Source organism: Ursus arctos, unplaced genomic scaffold (assembly GCF_023065955.2).
Source record: "Ursus arctos isolate Adak ecotype North America unplaced genomic scaffold, UrsArc2.0 scaffold_9, whole genome shotgun sequence".
Taxonomy (NCBI): domain Eukaryota; kingdom Metazoa; phylum Chordata; class Mammalia; order Carnivora; family Ursidae; genus Ursus; species Ursus arctos.
In genome coordinates, this window is record NW_026623111.1 from 58,596,648 (window position 1) to 58,617,339 (window position 20,692).

At 43.6% G+C, this 20,692-nt stretch overlaps 1 protein-coding gene across 2 annotated transcripts in view; it reads right to left on the minus strand.

Moving 5' to 3' along the window:
• Positions 1-20,692, minus strand: part of SCARB2 (scavenger receptor class B member 2) — a 76,857-nt gene that overhangs the window by 51,015 nt on the left and 5,150 nt on the right. For both annotated transcript variants that reach the window (XM_026509933.4, XM_044388165.3), the window contains exon 2: positions 6,224-6,381. In XM_026509933.4, coding sequence (XP_026365718.1) covers positions 6,224-6,381 — 158 coding nt within the window. The remainder of the gene's footprint in view (positions 1-6,223; positions 6,382-20,692) is intronic.

Genomic DNA, 20,692 nt, shown 5'->3' on the forward strand with positions numbered 1-20,692 from the left:
ACCATTTTCAAGTTTATCTTTACTGCTTATATATGTTACTTTTATAATAATGTGAAACCCAATAAAGGAAACCTCATTTACAATAAAGTCAGGAGGCCAGAAGGGGGAGCTCTTACACCTTACCAACTCATCCTCCGTAGCAGACCGCAACCCAAACAATTTCTCCTTGCCTGGACAAGCTCAGCCAGTAAGAAAATGCCACAACGCAGCCAGTAAGAAACCATCACCACCCTGAACTCTCATTTTTCCAACAGCCCCTCCCAACTTCCTCCTTTTCTCTATAAAGTAACATTCTTCTCTTTTGATTTCCAGACCTGCCTATGGTTCGCTATGGCTTGCAGGTCCTGAATTGTAATTCCCCTGCTATTCCTGAATAAACCCATTTTGCTTGTAAAATAACTGGCTATTTTACTTTATTTTTTTTTAAAGATTTTATTTATTTATGTGACAGAGAGACAGCCAGCGAGAGAGGGAACACAGCAGGGGAGAGGGAGAGGAAAAAGCAGGCTCCCAGCCGAGGAGCCCGATGTGGGACTCATCCGGCGGCCCTGAGCCGAAGGCAGACGCTTAAAGACTGCGCTACCCAGGCGCCCCGCCTATTTTACTTTAAAGGTCAACAATATAAAATACACTTTATACTTTCAAAGGTAATGCTACATATGATATTATATATATTGATTATTTCGTAATTCAGTACTATGTAATGGTCAATGAATAATAAAAATACACTTAAGAGATATTTATCCCTCCTGTCTTTTCCTTTACTATCAAAGCAGTAATATGAGCCTAAAAAAAAGAAATTAATCCAAACCGCAAAACAAAGAAACTCAAACAGGAGATATTTTAACAGGGTATTGTAAATTTAGCAAAGATGTCTTGGAAATAGTTGAAAGAGCCCTTGGACAAATTGATTTTTCTTTTTAATTCTTGAAATGTTAAATAGTAGGCAAAAAAGAAAAAGAAATCTGACAAAATGAAAAAAAAATCTCCAGAAGCTTGAAGAAGCCAATGAATATCATCAATTGGATATATATTTTAGGCAAGTATGTCCGTAAGTGACAGGACCCTGTGGCAAATTAGCTTTGTGCTAACTGGTCCAGGGCTGCTCAGCCCACGGCTTTATACAAATGTAAATAACGCAGCACATTCCTTAACCAGATTGACTGGTTTTTATCTATGGGTGGAACTGCCATCATCTTTTTCCAAAAACATTAACGTCCTGAACTTACCAGTATGTGAAAGTTTGGGGAAACATGCCGCTGTAAATTGTATGTCAAATTAATCAGGGCCCCCACAGCTCAGCGTGGCGTGGCCTTTCCCCCTTCTCAGAGATTTCCCACCACCAAGACCAATCTAACCAAGCAGGAGGCCAGCATGCCTTCCCCTTCCTTTGCCCCAGGCCCCTGTGTACCCAATCAAGTCAGCTGACTCAGTTGGGAGGGAACCCAGGGAACTCTCAAGCACTGGCGCAGGAGTTATTGGAACATTCTGCCTGTCTTGTGTAAACAATAGCATAATTAAATCAGATCCACTCGATGACTGCAAAAGGCTTACTAGAAGGGCCACAAGTGTCGCTAAAAAGCCACGTTTTTTGCAAACTCCAGCTCACAACCCACTCAACTCTGCTAGGAACGCTGGGAGTTTGCACTGTGCATGTGAGTGTCTGTTCCTAAACAAAGTCATTCATTTTCAAGACCTTTTCCTCGTTCTTGAACCTCTCCATGGCTCGTGGGATTCCCTGTGGTTCCAGCTGAGCTACCTGTGTTCTGTGCATTTCAACAACTTCTCCTCTTGTGTCCCTATGGATTTAAACCACAGCTGGGGATGTTTCATTCCCTTAATTCAATATTCACCAGCCACTGGATATTCTGGGAGGAAAGACTTGGTTTCTGCCCCTCCTGGAGTTTTCAGTACGTGGGGAAGAAAGAAATGCATTTAGTCAGGTTGTAACAGACACATGTACCAGGTAGAGCTCATCCAAAGTTTCCACAGGGAAAGTTTCAGGAAGAGGCACCATTTGAGCTGAGAGAGGCAGTGGTGAGTTCATTCTTTGTTTCTTTCTTCTTTTTGCTTTTAAGATTTTATTTATTTATTTGTCAGAGAGAGAGAGAAAGCACAAGCAGGGAGAGCAGCAGGCAGAGGGAGAAGCAGGCTCCCCATTGAGCAAGGAAACCTGATGTGAGACTCGATCCCAGGACCCCAAGATCATGACCAAGCTGAAGGCAGACACTTAACCCACTGAGCCACCCAGACATCCCAGTGAGTTCATGCTTGACTGAGGGAACAACACATAATGGCAGAGCACTGTGTCTGGGGACCAACAAACAACTGGACTCCAGTTAGAACTGTGCTGTCCAACACGGGAGCCACCAGCCCCACGTGGCTGTATTACACACTGAAAACTGGGCTAGTCCAGGGGCGCCTGGGTGGCTCAGTTGTTAAGTGTCTGCCTTCGGCCCAGGATGTGGTCACGGGGTCCTGGGATCAAGCCCTACATCAGGCTCCCTGTTCCGCTGGAAGCCTGCTTCTTCCTCTCCCACTCCCCCTGCTTGTGTTTCTTCTCTCGCTGGCTGTGTCTCTCTGTCAAATAAATAAATAAAATCTTTAAACAAAACAAAACAAAACATGGGGCGCCTGGGTGGCTGTCGTTAAGCGTCTGCCTTTGGCTCAGGGTGTAATCTTGGCGTTCTGGGATCGAGCCCCACATCAGTCTCCCTGTTCCGCTGGAAGCCTGCTTCTTCCTCTCCCACTCCCCCTGCTTGTGTTCCCTCTCTCGCTGGCTGTCTCTCTCTGTCAAATAAATAAATAAATAAAATCTTAAAAAAAAAAAAAAAAACTGGGCTAGTCCAAAATTAGGTGTGCTATGGATTTCAAAGGCTTAGTATTAAAAAAAAAAAAAAAAAAAAAAAAAAAGGATGTAAAGTATTTCATTAATAATTCTGGATATTGATTACATGTTGAAATGACACTGGGATAATATTGGGGAAAATAAAATATTAAAATTAATTTCATCTTTTTAAAATGTGACTCCTAGAACATTTTTAATGATATATGTGGCTTATAGTAAATTTCTATTGGATAGCTCTGGTTAGAGAATAAAAGCCTAGGTTGAGAGTGCCAAAAAAATCAAATTAAAATAAAACAAAGAAGCTAGACATAGAAAAGGAGCCAGATTGCTCAGGCCTGGAACATCACACAGGAAGAGTTGTAGGGCCCTGAGCAGGGAAGGGAAGGAAATGTCAGATTTCCCTTTGGGAAACCATCATTGGCAGTGGAATGGAAGAGAAACCAGGGCAGGGAGAAAATCCAGAGGAAGGAAATATCAAGCAATCACTGAGTGACCAAGCTGCCTTCCAAATGACTAGATCTGCTCTCAGGATCCTTCATCTGCCCTATGCCATTAGCCCCTGTGGTAAAGTCTGGTAAAGTCTTTGGACCCTTTCTCAGATAAATGTTTTTATATACAGAGACTAAAATACTCAGGACTACAAAGGAAGCCAATTACCAAAACACAGGTATCATTTTAAAAATCTGTGATATGGTAATATACATGCTTCTTTACTGACGCTTTAAATGAGATGTAGCCGCAAGTCTAACAATTACTGTAATTTTGAAGTACTTCTGGAAATGAACAGTATCTTGAGCAACAGCTATCACGAGATACAACAATATCTGCGTTTCCGTGAGTGATGAAGCCACGGGTACTGCTTACATCACTGTGGCTTGTGGCCTACATTTATACTCAAAGGACATTCTAATTTTTAGTGAGTGGTTATTGAAGATAAATTATAATTTTTTTTCCCACCTAAGTCACAGACCACTTTGAATTCTATCCATGGGTCCCTTAGGGATCCGTGGATTCCAGGTTCAGAACTCTTTGCAAGATGTTCCTGGGCTTTTGTCAGGAGTAAGTCTTGGTCCCTCTAAAAGGGGAACATGGAGGGAGTTTGGTAACAGTCAGACACTGCTTTACTTCTAGGATTCACTTATCCCTGTGACCACACCTACAACAGCACATTAAGTCAGCAGACACAATGGCCCAGAAGACATTTTCATGGAATATTGGAATTTTTCTGGTTTATGATTAGAAGGCATGTCTTTTTCTCGGATGAGGATAATGACCATAGGAACAGGTCAGGAGACCCAGAGGGCTAATTGTTTTCCTTAGCTCTCAGGTGAGTTCATTCTTACATGGAGGCAGTCTCGCTCTGCCCAAAAAAATTTGGTGAAAAAACAAAAAACAACAAAAAGACAAATATCATATGGTTCCATTCATACAAGGTATCTAAGGCAGTCCAATTCACAGAAACAAAGTAGAATGGTGGTTACTAGGAGCTGGGGGCAGGGGAAAGGGAGTTATTTAATGGTTACAGAGTTTCGATTTTGCAAAACAAAAAAGTTCTAGAGATTTGTTGCACAACAATGTAAAAAACATACTTAACACTACTGAACTGTACATTTAAAAATGGTTATGCATTTTATATTGCTTTTTTTTAATCGCAATAAAAAACAGTTAAAACTGCAAAACAAAAAAACGATAAAAACAGGACATTCAGATTCTAATTCTAGTTCAACGTCTAAATATCCCTGAGCAGGACAGCCACAGACACAGACCTGCTCTACCCAGCACATAGTTTCTTTAGGCATTAAACCCATACAAAATTTTGCTTTTAAAAGTAAAGACCCAAGTATTTATTTAAAATTCCTTCATATGACAACAGAGTCCATCTTTACAAATCTGGATAAGGGTTTATACAGACTAAAACAATCCGCTAAGATGAATAATAATATCAAACACTTAACTAGCACTAAGTACGTGCTCGGCATTAACCTAAGCACGTTTTAAGTACTGACTCATTGGCTCATTTAATCCTGAGAACAACCCTGGGGTGGGTGTCCTATTTTTATCTCCAGGTAAGGAAACAGAGGCACAGAAAACTAGTAAGTGGTTGAAGTGAGCTTGGGAAAACAGGTAATTCGACTCCAGAACCAGACCATGAACACCCGAGGCAGGGACCAAGATTTTTTTTGTTTTGTTTTCAAGATTTTATTTATATATTTATTTGAGAGAGAGAAAGCGTGCGCACGCACACATATATGGCAAGAAGAGACGGGAAGAATGTCAAGCTGACTCCCTGCTGAGAGCAGAGCTTGACCAGGGGCTCCATCTCAGGACCCCGAACTCACGCGCTGAGCTGAAACCAAGAGTTGGTCGCTTAACCAGCTGAGCCACCCAGGCGCCCCACGGGACCAAGATTTCTATCTCTGAAAGGGAACAGTGCTGATTTATAATATGAATTAGTCAGCAACCATTTATTGAGCAATAGATTATGACAGGATTGTGAGGCATTTTTACATTTAGCAGTTCTATACAAAAAAAGATCTTGCTGACTGCTTCCTCTACTGTTTGTTTGTTTTTTAAGTAATCTCTACACCCAACTTGGGGCTTGAACTCATAACCCTGAGATCAAGAGTTGCACGCTCCTCCAACTGAGCCAGCCAGGTGCCCCCCTCTGTTTTTTATTAAACTTGGTAAGGAGAAATTCTGTTGGAAAGATTATTGCGGGCAGGTGGGTGGGAGGGCTGGGTACTGCAACAATAGGGAAAATTCTCTGACCATAAGATTCCCAAGCACCTCCCCCCCCAGCACCTACTAATCTTCTAAAAAAATGATTAAAGCGATTCTCCTATCTCCCCAGTGTTTGGAATTGGTCATCGCTGCCAAAGGCTCTAACTTACCCTGCCACTTGGTTATCTCTCCTACCCAGGAGGGGTGGGGAAGGAGTGCATAAGAGACAGAAAGGCCTGTCTACAGACAACCAACAAATTCTAGGACCTGGTCTAAAACAGTATGTGGGGGATGGAAACAGAGGAAAGGAAGGCCCTAAAAGTCATCAAAGAGAATCAAGGGGTAACCTTAAAAGGGTTGCGGGTAGGGAACAGCTCTCTTCATGGCTCAATAACCACTTTCTGCCAATTCAAGAGGAAGCAGCTGCGTTTCTAGACATAACAGGCCGAGACTGGCCCTTGTCCACAAAGCCATTCTCTTGTCAAGGTGTCACAGGTGTGTGCCAAACATCAGCAACATTTCAGACAGATGTCACCAAAACCCATGCTCCCCACACAGTGCAGAGGATGCTCATGGGAAGAGAGGCGGACTCAGCCCACAGTGGGGTGACTCCATATTTCTGGTTCGTATGGCAGGGAGGTGGTCAGGACTCACCTGTAGGTATATGGCCCCACTTCTTCTAACCGAGGGATCTCCCCTCTGAGGATCTCCTCTGGATTGGTGACATTGAAGAAATAGAACTGGGCATATACAGGCAGAGGGGGCTTCCTCCAGGAGTCAAAGGTCTCGGAACCATTCCTTAACACAATATTCTAGGGAAGAGAAAAACCAAAGAGATTGTGTGAGGCAGCTGGCTTTGAACACAGAGGCAGAGAGAGGGACATTCCCTGCTCTGACCTCCCAGCTCACTTATTGTTTCCACAGGCATTCAACTGCAGTCCCTTGGGTGGAGGGCCATACCTTAGGTCAATATGAAGCCCACGGCCCTATTAAGCCATAAAAGGTCTTCAATAACTATTTGTGGTAAAGGAAAGACGGTAGCCATAACTCATGGGTAGAAATGGTGTCACCAAAACCGAGGTCATAGACTGAGTACCCAAAAGACCCTGTTAACTTTGTTATGAAGATTCCACTGAGGGTACAGCTGCTGTGGAAAGCAGGCCGTTCTGAGAAGCACTGAACAGTCCCGGCTTGCCCGCATGGTAGAACAACAAAGTGCTGGCCCAAGAAGGCTGGATTTGGTCCTTCCATGTGAGGTAGAACCACACCCACCCTTACCACCTCCACCAGCACGGGCTTCACAGGAATTTTCTCATTCAGTCCCTAATAAACCCGTAATGTAGAAATGTCTATCCCTGTTTTAAAGATGAGGAAGCTGAGCCTTACTGATGTTAAGTGCTTGGAGCTCTTTATCTACAATCCTTCCTTCATTTCCCACCCTTACTATGTGTTATGGGCCCCCTCCCAAACTCATATATTGAAATCCGAATGCCCAGTACCTAGTACAAAATGTGGCTGTATTTGGAGGCAGAGTCTTTAAAGAGAAATTTAAGGTTCAATGGGTCATTCAGGAGGGCTGTAATCCAATATGATTGATGTCCTCATAAGAAGGAGAGTTTAGGACTAAATACACACAAAGGAAAGACCATGGGGAGACACGTGTAGAAGACACCTACCAGCCAAGGAGAGAGGCCTCAGAGGAAATCGACCTTGATGAGACCCTCATCTCAGGACTTGTAGTATCTAGAACCACGAGACAATGAACTTCCCTTGTGCAAGTCACCCAGACTGTAGTATCTGTTATGGCAGCCCCAACGAACTAATACACCTTGGTCTCCCTATGGGAGGAGTATTCTTCTCCACCCTCTTGACTTCAGGCTTGGCCAAGTGACTTGATTTGACCAATGAAACGTGGGTGGGATGACAATGCCCCAATTCTGGGCTCAGGCCTTAGAAAGCATGACTGGTTTCCAACAATCACCCTTTGCCAAGAGAAGAGCACGCTTCAGGTAGCTGTGGCTCCTTCAGCCAAGGCCCTAAAATGGTGATGTGTGAACCAGACAGGAAGCCTGGAGTCCAGCCCAGTTCAGCTGAGCCAGCCAAGCTCACACTTCAGCCACCCTGCACACCACGAGTGTGAAATAAATGTCACTGTTATAAGACACTGAGACTTGGAAATCGTCTGTTACGCAGCATTGCAACGGAAGCCTGATTAATATGGCGCTCAAGGTTAAGAGACGGAAACTTACTATGTAGTCGTCCCAACCGCCCTCAACTTGTTAGTGGGGATAAATCTGCATTTTTTAGGGTATTGAAGTACACAAGAAAGATAAAAGGATAGACTGAGAATAAACAACCCAAAGTATGAACAGTCATTAACTCTTGAGTGTTGGGAATTTGGATCATTGTTATTCCTTCCTCGATGAATTTTGGTATTCTCCAACTTTTTTATAACCGATGAAGAAACGAACACTGAAAACATTTTTAAAAGAAAATCAAAAGAGGAAAATGGGATTGCCCGGTACAGACAAGGTAAGGCCAGTGGTGAAACAGTAAGACTAGATGGTACGAGAAGCATCCTCGGAGGTCCCCTCTGAGTAAGGCTCTGAGTGACAACAAGACAAAGGGACCGCCTTCCAAACATGTCCGATACCACACGCTAAAATGTGCTATGATGCAGCACACAACAGAATGTCACATTTTAATAGTCTAGGCCTCCAATTTATGGAAGGAATGTTACAAGGGAACTTAATGATATGGCTCTATTATTAAACAGAAAATCTCTCAAGAATGTCTTCAGGGGAAAAGCAAAATGGCTCTGGGATGAATGAACGCAGAAAACCTAAGCTCGTCGAAGCCAAGCTAGTGATCTGTAGGGCTGAATGTAGATTTCCATGCATGAGTTGGCCATGCATGAGTTGGCCATGCCATAGAACTGGGGATTACCTGTGGTTTGGCATCCCCTCAAAACGTCTAATTGTCAGATTTCTCTTCAAACAACACATTATTGAAATAGTTTTGGCCTTCATTATCAGTACTGATTTTCTGAGATAAGATCAGATGGACGAGACAGAAAAATTTAAAGACAAGCCACGAAACTCCTTTCCTCCCACTTTCCAGATTCAGCTCAGACTCTCCTGGGGGAAGCCCTCCCCACCCGCCCTGCATCCTCTGCCCAGCACCTAAGCACATGAATCACTAATTGCAGGCAGGTTTTTTTTAGAAGACTGTGGTCTTTTATCTTATCTCCTAAACAGGAGTCTTAGTTATCTGAAGAGGAGCAGGAGAGTCAGGGCCAGAGAGCGAGAGAACAGCAGAACTGGAAAGGTCCTGAGGTTGACAAGATGGAACTCAGGGGCTCCAGAGGGGTCAGGGGGTGTGCTGAAGGTCAGAGCTGAGGCTGGAATCCTGTTCGGCTCTTCTCTACCCTCCAAACTTACTTCTCCATATAACATTTTTTAAAAAATGGGTACAAATATGCTACACTTTTTTTTTTTTGCTTTTTAAAATTTCAAACTTTACAATTTCAATGTAACTATGCTTGCAGAAATACACGCATATTGGTTAACAGAATGCAGTTTACGTTTAACTTATCCTACATAATTTGGACCAAAAACTTGGTACATGGTTTAAATTATACTACACATTTAGTGGTACAAGTTATGTGGTAGAGCTTCTCCACCATGAAGTATACATGTAGTTTCCAGAAACAGCTTAGTAACTGAATTTAACCTACCTAAAACTAATATGTTAACTATGAGAAATCTAATATATAAATAATAATTTGTCTTCTAGAGGATTTTGAAGCTCCAAAGATATTTTTTAAATTATCTGACTTCATTAAAATAAGGACTTCTTTTTCTTGTCCATAAATTTCCAGAATAGGGCAAGACAACGACATCCTCTCCTCTATGAATTCCTTGAGTATCCCCCTTTCACTGGATGTATCATCCCTTCTTTTGAAGCCCACAACACATTACACTGGAATTTCTTAGGGAAAAAGTGGTCAGGACAGAAAACATCTTCTAAAAATTGAAGTTAACAGGAATCAACATGAAGCAGGCCATACCAGCGACCAAAAATGAGAAGGACAGTGCATGTACTCAATATGGTAACATGTGCGGTTAACTGCTGGCTTTTTCAAACAGAAGGTGCTGACCTACAAAGAAAGGGTCTTGTCTTTTCTTTGATCTTCCCCAGAGTGTCTAGAACAATGCAGTTCTTGGAGAAATATCTGTTCAATCAACAAAATACAGTACTAGAACACTTTGGCACAGGACGCCTGGGTGGCTCAGTCGGTTAAGCGTCTACCTTTGGCTCAGGTCATGATCCCAGGGTCCTCGGATCGAGCCCCACATCGGGCTCCCTGCTCAGTGGCCAGTCTGCTTCTCCCTCTACCTGCCACTCCCCTTTGCTTGTGCTCTTTCTCTTTCTGACAAATAAATAAATAAAATCTTTAAAAAAAAAAAAAAAAAAGACAGAGAGAACACTTAGACACTAGCTTCCACCAAATTTGCTTGTAAGATGTTGGGCAAGAAGAATTTTTTCTTTTTCCTTTTTTTTTTTTTTTTTTTTTTTGAGAGAGAGAGAAAGCGCCAGGCTTTCCACCCAGCGCAGAGCCCAACACGGGCTCGATCCCACCACCCTGAGATCATGACCTGAGCTGAAATCAAGAATCGAATGCTTCAGTGGCTGAGCCACTGTGTCGCCATTGAGAAGTACTTGACAGGAGGCCATCAGAGAGGCCCCGAACAAGGGCGTGGACGGTCACACGCAGAGTCCCAGTGCCAGGCCTTGCAAGAGCAGCTGCCTAGCCACAAATCCAAGCCTTTAAAGTGTACCCAGAAGAGGCGGTTGCTCCCTGGCCATTTTAGTCACATTCAGATACGAGCAAGCAATAACTTCATTAGAATCACATAAACATGGGAAATCGAGCACCTATCAGTTTGTGCATCTTATCAGTAAGCCAGCACCCTATACAGCTTCGTGTGGCCAGTTCCTTTTGTGGGTGGAAAAAAAAATCTGTGTCTCTCCATGACCCCTCCTTCCTAACAACTGTTTGAAGCAGTGCTGTACCCTTGGTTCTCTTGCAAAGTATAGAACTATGAATGCAAATCATCAAAACACTGTATGTGCTAGGCATCGTCAGAGATCCCCATTCCAGAAGCTTGCCCTCTACTTAGGGGAACGCTGACACACACGTGCAGGTTAATCCACACTATACAGTAGTGTGTGCTACATGGTCAATGAGTATGCCAGAAAATGGTCTCAGCAGTGTTCAGAGAATGCATTCTAAGAACTGAGATGGAGAAAGGCAGTCCTTAAGGTGAGCCAGGGAGAATGAATAAAAATTTAGCAAGCAGAGGGTGGTCACGAGGGTGGACACCTTCGGGACAGCCAGGGTTGATTCAACTATCCTCGCTGTCTTGGCAGAGTGGGCCCTTCCTCCCTGGCTGTTCCATGTCCATCTCTCCGGGAACCCTCCACTTAATCAGAAAGATGGTGGATGTGGAGAACAAGACAATAAGACCTACAGAAATGGGACATAGCAGGTGTGGCTGTGTATGGGTTTTATAAGGAGTAGGGAGATTCATTTGGGGGCATAGGTCAGGGTCATAGGAGCCTAGATTTTATCTGATAGGCAATGGGGAGCCAGGGAAGGTTTTGAGCTGCAGAGCATTATCAAGAGCGGGGCACTATATTGCCCTTTATCTCGGGTAATTCCCTGAATGGCCTACAAAGTGAAAATCATTTTCCCTGTTTTACACTTCAAGAGACCAAAGCTCAAAGGTTAAGTGAATGCCTAAGGTTTGCAAGGTGGAGTCGGCCTCCCACCCCAGACTCACTCCAAACCTGAGCTCCTGGCAATGTTGAATTTACCAGAGCCCCGTGTTCCTGAAAAACAGTAAATGGTTCAGGAACGCCCCTTCTGTGTTCCAGGAAACAGCTTACTGCAAAGAAACATTCCCCTTATAACTTAGATAGGGTTCCCCCCATTGTGTACCCCCGCGTACCTGACCAGGTCAGACGCAGACCCTTCAAATTCCCATTTTTTGCCCCGTAACTAATTAGTTGAACCACACCTTCCCACTGATTGACGGGAACAAAATGCCTGTTAATGTACAGCATGGTGACTACAGTTAATAATACTTTATTGTACGCTTGAAATTTGCTGAGAGAATAGATCTCAAGGGTACTCACCACACACACCCACACACCCACACACACACAAAGGCAACTATGTGAGGTGATGGATATGCTAATGAGTATGATTACAATAATCATTTCACAATGTATGTTATTCAAAACATCACGTTATACACCTTAAATGTATACTGTTTGAAAACATTTTCTTAATTGGAGTACCGTTGACACACAATGTTAATTAGTTTCAGGTGTCCAACATAGTGGTTCACCAAGTTTATATGTAATGCCGGGCTCCAGCAGTGTGGCTACCATCTGTCACCCGCCAGTATTCTTACAGTGCCACTGACTATATTCCCTATGCTGTGCCTCGGATTCCCATGACTTATTCATCCTGTAACTGGAGGCCTGTGTTTCCCACTCCCCTTCACTTATTTTGTTTTCCAGTACCATACATAAAAGTGAATTCAAAATGGGTGAAAGACCTTAAATGTGAGACCTAAAGTCATAAAAATCCTAGAAGAGAGAACAGGCAGTCATTTCTCTGACATCAGCCAAAGCAACATTTTTCTCGACATGTCTCCTCGGGCAAAGGGAACAAAAGCAAAAATAAACAACTGGGACTACACCAAAATAAAAAGCTTCTGCACAGTGAAGAAAACCATCGATAAAACAAAAAAGGCAACCTACCGAAGAGGAGAAGATATATCTGATAGGGGGTTGATACCCAAAATATATAAAGAACTTACATAATTCAACACCAAATACACGTAATTTGTATTTGTCAATCACACCTCATCAAGGCGGAAAAAAAAATGCTTGTTAGCCAAACTTTGGTTAAGTCTCTCTCCTCCGCAGCCTTGTTTACTCTCCTTCCCTGCCCGTGAAAGAGGCAGATCACACTGTCGGAGTCCTCCCTAAGCACGTCCCCTGCTCCCTATTGCACCAGTCCTTTCAAATAGTCTCTCCTTACCTAGGCTGGATTGGTTTTTATTCGAAGCTCCTAACTATTGTGCCACACTGCCTATTTTGAGTTCACTCAGGCAGGCGAGAGGTGTTTTAGAAGGTTACAGAGGCACAATGGGAAGGAGGGTGTGGCTAGGATTATTGTAAGGATGAAATGAGGTTTCAGCAGAGCGCTTATCTCGGGCCACACTCTAAACGCTCGATGAATGGTAACTATGATCTTGATTACTGCCACCTTCAGGGTGGGGATCAAAGGCCTCGGTTTAAATTAAAAAGCGGATCGTGTCTGTTGAAGTGTCGACAGTCCAGCAAATGTTAAATGATAAAAGAGAAAAGAAACCTCACAGAAAGTCTTTAGTCATGACCCTCTCCTGTAGCTCTGTCTATAATTCAGTCTAGGCTGAGACAACGAGGAATTAGCATAAAATCAGGAATAAGCAAAATGTCAAACGGAAAAGAATGATTTAGTAAATTGAAAATAGAAAGCAACCATTAAAACGATAAAGACTACACAGAAATAAGGAACACGCTCGCGGTCTATGTTAAACGGAAGAAGACAGTGTAGGATATGTACATATGTGCACAAGACTAGCAGATAAAATGCAAATATGGGGGGGGTAAAATCCAGATAATTTTAAAATTTCAATGTTTTAGTTGCTGTCAAAATTTCTAAGCCTCTCTACTCACCATCTAATCCCACACATCTCTGTGGGACAGGATTAAGAGGGGTCTTCCATTCTCTCTATGAAGTTTTTCTGCATTGTTCGGATTTTTTTTACAACAGAAATCAATTCCTTCTGCAAGCTGAAAAAATAATCATTCCCTTATTTTTTTTTTTTAAAGTGAAAATCTAAGAGAGAAACTCAGATTCTATAAAATGTCATTAATACGCCCTGTGGGAAAGGAGAAGCAGCAGATCCTCGGAGAACCAACTTCATCTAGGCTTTTCCTCTGTCCTCGCAAAACAAAGGCGAGGTTGATGCCGTATCAGCTGTGGTCAGCTCTCCCACAAAGGCTCCAGGAGCCGCCATCCCCCACGCTCGGCGTCAGTCTTTCTCTCCCTGTCATTGCTGGGATGGCCGATGGAGCACACTGTATTTCTTGCTAACGTTTCCCAACAACCATCACAGTGTGTTAAGATTTCAGAGAAGAAAGGGCTTGCAATCTCATTTCTTTATGAAAGTAAAGAAAATCACCTCAGAATTATGGACCTCGAAAGAGCCAGCAAGTGTGAATGGACAGATGGGTTAACGGCCCGAATTTATCTCGCTTGGTCTGCATCCAACTCTTAGGCAACCAAAAATCCAAAGACGAATAGAAGTGTTTCCAGAAGGGAGGGCTAAATCCTTTCCAGAAGAGAGGGTAAAACTGGCTGTTTTTACAACAGTCTGACGTGAACTTGTTCCTCCAAATCTCAACTCAACTAAGGCAGTTTCGGATAGAAATAAACATCTAGTACACTGGAGTCCTTAACTAAACAAAGCAAACGCAAAGCCGAACAGTGGAAAGGATCCTTGACAGCCTGCCAGAGTCACACTGAGAGCAGATTCTGCTACAACCTCGGGTTCTCCTCACCATCTGCCTCCTGCCTCCACCCCCATCATCCCCCCTCCCTGGCCACTCTTAGTGGAGTCACCACCCAGGCAAGTCTCACACCACTTCTTCTTCCATCCAAGTCTTGCCTTCAAGAGTGTTGGCTTTTCCTGCCCTTTAATGTGTCTCTTTTCCTCCATGCCACGGTGTTAGGTGTTTGTCCGAGAACCCACTGGCAAGTCCCGGAGTGGACCACATGTCCTGTGTGTACACACACCAGTGGAGAAAGAGAAGGGGAATGAAAGGGCAGAGGGAAGTTCATAAATATGCCAGCCTCTTTATTTTTATCTCTTTCCTCTGACATTGACCTCAGGCACCATTACTACCGTGGTGAGCTACTATTCCCTGAGTCTTCAGGCCTCAGGGGCTGTGCGAGGGCTTTATGCCATCATCTCCAAAACTGAAACAGACGCTGAGAGGTAAGAATTCCCATTTTTCAGATAAAATGGTGGCGCTGGCTTTCCCAAGTTCACAGAGCCAGTAAGTCAAGTCAAATCCGACCCAGTCCAAGTCTGTGGATTTGCAAACCCCAAGCTTGGCCCCCTAGCAGCTGCCATGAGACCAGATCCCCCAGGGGAGAGCTGCCAGATTTAGCCAATAAAATAAACACGCTCGAGTGCATCCTAAATATTGCATGGATTATGTCACAAAGTACTTTAATTCTTAGGTGATGCATGCTGCAGGATTCAGGACCAAAACATAGTGATGTCTGCAACTTACATTCAAATACTTTAAGAAAAAGTATATCAGAGAGAGATGAAGTAAATATGGCAGGATGTTAACAACTGATAAACTGAAGTGAATCAAAATATTGCAAGAGACGTACTCACTAAAATATTATTCACTGATAATCTGAAATTCAGATGTGACTAGGCATCTGATATTTTATCTGGCAACCCTAATCCAGGGAGACTGTAAAACTATGGAAAAACCCTAGCGTGGACTCCAAGAGCTTCCTGGGGAGTCAGGCCTTACCTCTGGAGGGAAGGAAACTAGGGCAGCTGTGTGAAGTCATGGTAAACTCCCAAGCTGGAACAGACACGTGAGGTGCTGACGGAGGGAGGACTGAGCTCCATTGTGTCCAGGTAGTTTCTCTGCTAATGAGTCCAAAAAAAGCACCTCAACCTCCCACCAGAGGATGGTCCCAGAAGAGGGCTTCATTTTGACCCGAAGCTTCTAATTTCTACCCCCAGATCCTCAGGGCATTCAACTGTACACTCCCAGGGGCTTGCCCTGCAAAGGAGGGATTCAGAAACGAACAAGTAATAACCCTAACCTCAAGCCCGGAAAATGTCTGGCACAAGAAGTCATGAATTCTGCCCAATACAACAAACCAGTTCCCTTGGTCACAAGGAGCCCTTTGCACAATGTAGACATGATGCTGTGGCCTGGGAACAACTGATCTTCCTCACGGAGGATTCTGCCGTGGTCGTGACAGTTACCACACAAACCCTGTGATCAACCGAGTTTTCCAATTACTGTAAATTAAACATCCACATAAGGTCCTAAATCAGTTTTACAATGCGACTTTGGATATTGCTTACAAATTTTAGCCAAGTAGAACACGACGGATTTTTCCAGGTGTAATATTGTAGTACGGCTACCAAAAGAAATATTGGAAAGATTATGGAGCCGTGTGGTGAATCTGCAGTGTCAACAACCAAATTTATCATTTAAACAGAAAAACTTATTTTCAGCTTATTAGCCAGTATGTGTAGATTGAGAGATTTCTATGTGCCCAACAGACATAGGCCCTGTTCTCATGAAGAAACTGAGCTAAGGACACAAAAGTGGCACGCGGGATGCAGTTAGCGAACGAGGACGTGCGAGGCCCAGTGATTCAGCCCAAAGAAGGTAATTATTTGGATCATCCCAGTTGTATGGATCCCTCCTAAAATCCCCATCTGGACATCCCACAGGCTGTGGAAAGTCAATGTGACCAAAAACAGACTGAGGATTTTTCTCCCCTACCCAATCCTAAATCCCACCGTCCCCTCCTCCATCTCTACTCCTGATCCCAGAGGTGGCCTGGGCGGCAGCAATACTACAGATGCTCTCTTCTCCAGGCTCCCTTCAAATCCATTCTCCACCTCAGCCTCCACAGAGTTCTATCGAAAGCGCCTCTGGGAGCAGACACTCTCCCCACTGCTCACAGGATACAGTCCGAGGTCCCTCCCGGCCGCACTCAGCCCTGCCACCACCTGCCGCAGCCCATCACCTGCCATCATCTGTCATTCCCTTGTAGGCCCTCTTTTGCACCAGCGACACTCAACCACCCGCCGTTCCCCAGCTACAAGCTGGACCAGCTGCTTCATGGGGGAGCTGACATGACATGATACAGCCACAAGACACAACACACCCAGTCAGCCTGACTGAGCTCTTTCGGGAAGGCGGCACTAGGAGGGCTGCTGAACCAGCGGTGCTGACATAAGCCACCTACCTGCACACGATGAGACTAAGCACCAGGGACCCGCATGAGGCTTGGATGGGAACGGGGAATACTTCTAAGGCAACTCGCAGGACTCAAGAGCACTGCTGGTTGTTCTTTTAGTTCAGCAGAGTGCTGCGTAACAATTAAACACAACTTGACCATCCACACTGCCAGCTACACTGTGGTCTACACTCATCCAGAGATAACGCAGACCAACGCTGACAGCCTGGCCTAATCGCGTGTGAATGATTCTCACGAGACTCCAGGTCCATAAACCTCATCAAATACCAAAATACCAGGTGGTTTGCTTTGTTTTTTAAAAATTCTCCCTGAGGGGCGCCTGGGTGGCTTGGTGGGTTAAGTCTGCCTTTGGCTCAGGTCATGATCCCAGGGTCCTGGGATGGAGCCCTGCATCATGTGGCTCCCTGCTCAGGGGGGAGCCTGCTTCCCCTTCCTCTGCCCCTCCCCCTGCTTGTGCTCTCTCTCTCTCAAATAAATAATCTTAAAAATAAATAAATAAATAAATAAATAAATAAATAAAATATCTCCCTGAAATGAGCAAACCCAACCCAGACTCTTGTGTAATGTAAGTTATTTGCGCTGCTTACCTTTTTTAAATTCTCTGTTGAGGCAAAACAAAGAAGCTGCCATTAACACTCTACCCTAATTCTCTGACCTTATTTTCACTCAGGAACAAATGCATTGGCATTTTTTTATGTCACTGTTGATGAGCTCATTTTGCTTTTAACTGCAATTGTAATACTTTCAGCTAATGAGATCTGACAGTTGACGTTCAAACATTAGTTCGTGTGGAAGCTGCTCCTCTTGTCTATAAATGACAGACAGGACAACAGGGCGGAGCAGCCATCCTGAAAAGCTCCTCTACGAAACACCCACTAGACACTCTCTAAATGTTTCCATGTATAATACATGTGAAACCAAGGCTGAGAACTGCCAGCCTAAAGGGAGAGAAAGCAGCCACCGGCTGGAAACGGAATCAAAAGGACCAGGTGACCACTGGAGACACAGATGTGTGGGCAGAGGGAGTGGCTGAAGGAGTGGGTGAGAAAGAGGATTTTTAAGATGCGAATCAGTAAGTGTGCGCATGAAAACAATGCCCGGGTTTCGTGCGGAATTGTGGAGCCGCTCCGATTACTTTACAACCGGCTGGGTTGTGATTATATCTCTCAGAGTCTATATAAGTGACGCTTTCATCATCTGTCTCAACCTTGGTCTCCTCTTCCTTCCATTACTGTTGATTATCAGAAGTACAGCGTTAAAAGCAACTCCCCTTAAAATGTGACTTGCAAGAGTGATGTCGCTATTCTAACCAGGGCATTCTGCGTCTCCTTCTCTAGAAAGAGTGTCAAACTCAGATGCTGAAGGGGCCAGCTGGGTGTGGGTCCATTTGTTTGATGTCAAACCCTAGAGGTAATACCCACTTCTCCACAGAACTATGCCCTCTTTCATTTTTGTAAAACACACGACCCTCTCATCCTCTTTCATGTCCCTTCTTTTGGTAAAAAGGTTCAGATACAAACAGGTATTTCTCTACTCTAAGAAAGACAACAGAGCAGGCATGATGACACAAAGGGCACCTTCCCTGGGCCCCCGAGTGAAGGAGCCAGCAGGAGTGTGAGGGACCATGGGAACGGGGAAGGAGGCCCCCTCAGAAGGGCAGCCTCATTCTGCTCAGACGGCCGCCACACAGGATTGTGGGGAGGCCAGTACGCACAGCGTCCACATGCTTCAAGTGAAGCTGGAAACCTGGATTGTTGGGTGAAGTTTCTAGATTTTAAAGATAGAGCGAGTCAATGACCACTGTCCTACAGAGGATGACAAAAACGTAAAGATAAACAACAACATGAACAACAATATGCAAACAAGAGCATCCCCGAGGATGTAAGGGCATTCATCCAAGTACTACTTACTGGACATGTTATATATGTATATGACATTGCACTTGCTGCCATGGGAAGGTGAGACGAAGCTAAATATGGCAGGGCCCCCACCTTCAATGGGAGCTTTCAAGCCAGCTTTAAGTACTAAATTATGTCATAGGGATTGACGCTGTCATAGGCAGGGCTGAGGCTAGAGGGGACTTTTCAAATAATTCAATTCTAGAGATGCCGATGGTCTGGTCTCTTTTGATTAGCACACAGGGAAGACAAGAGAGTCACTGAACCTGCATCACCGAGGACCCAGACCATTCCCTTTAACCATGGACTTGTGTGGGAACTAAGGAAAGTATAAACAACACCCCAAACAAAATCCTGGGGGCTTGAAAACATTAATAACATAGTTTCCGAATTGTTCTTACAGAACTATAACAGAGATACTATGTTATTTTTTTAAGTTATTCTAAAAACCAGCATAATGAATTATATGAAAACTAGATCAGCAGCTCTCAAAGTGTGGTCTGAGGACTCTGGGGGTCCCCAAGACCCTCTCAGGGGGTCTGCAAGGTGATAACTATTTTCATAATAATATTAAGACATTATTTGTCCTTTTCACGCTCATTCTTTCACGAGTGTAGAGTGCAGTTTTCTAGAGGTCAGCAGACATGTAATGATGTCATTGCTCTGACAGCTAATACATACTTGTGCACTCTTGTGCTTTAAAAATTTATCAGTTTCAATTTCTGATATTGTAAATATTGATAGATATAACTCACAGATATGTAAGTTCTTTGGGGTCTTCAATTTCAGAGTGTAAAGGGGCCTGAGCCCCCAAAATTTGAATTAGATTATAAATTCTGCAAGGGTAGGATTGTGTCTACCTTACTTTACTCTTGGATACACAGCTCCTAGCACATTGCCTCGCAAATGGTCCACACTCGGTAAATATTTGCTAAATAAATGAATGACTGCCAAAGTATATACGTAAAAGTACTTTTGGATATAGGCAGCAAACACCAAAAAGTAGTCTTATTTTCCTCAGTTGCTTTTGACCGGTTACCAGCTTCGATGAAAAATGGTCCCCGCATTTAGTACACCGTGAACGTATAGTATATATCCTGATGACACAGGCCATAAATGCCTAGTCACTTGGCCAACATCCTATGTTTTCATTAATGATCTTACAATCCCACCTGCTGATTCTTCCCCAGGAAACAAGCAAATGTCTGGCAGAACAGATGGCCCCTTTGCTGCGGCCCGACAGAATGAAATCTTGCACTTTATTAAGAAAGCAAGAACAGTTCTCACAAGCAACACCCTTCCCCTCCCCCCACCCAAATCCTTCCTTTAATGTAAACTTGAAGAATAATAGTAATCACTAGTAGTGACATCCTCAACTAGAATTATCATCTTTTATATGTCAACTATACCAGACGAAATTAAAAATAAAGAAAGAGTGGGACTAGAAGCACCCCATTTCTACAAAGTGTATCTGTTACTATATATGCATAAATAAAAATGTGGAATAATTAACATTATGTTAACAGTAGTTATCTTTGTTTTATTATTTTTTGTCGTATCTGACTTTTATAACGGCATGCATTTCTTATCAGAAAAATAAACAAAAATGAAGAATAAAATACAAAGGTTAAAAAAAAAAGGAATTGCCATCTCAAGGAATAAAGATGTGGGCTGCCATAATCACCAAACAAACCGGTCAGGGGCTTCATGGTTAACCTTTTAAGTTGGGGCCAGTCCTAAGCAGTCTGATTCAGCAGGGCTGGCAGCATGGGCAGTTCTGAAACTCTGTAAGTGATTCTGATGTAGTTCCTAGAGTCGAGGGACTACACTGAGACCTACCGGTTTACTTCGTTGTCTTAACCATTAATGAATGCACTCATGGTCACCATGAATTAGTAAGATATTGAAAGAAACACAATATGATTTTGATATCACAAGATCACATCTCTAAAAGCCAGGGAGGAGTTGGATAATTTTGCTTAGGAGTTAAAGAATCTTGCAAGGATACTGCCTCTGTTTAAGGATCTATGATTTCTGCTTGTGCTGAGCCAATCACATTACTCTGTTACA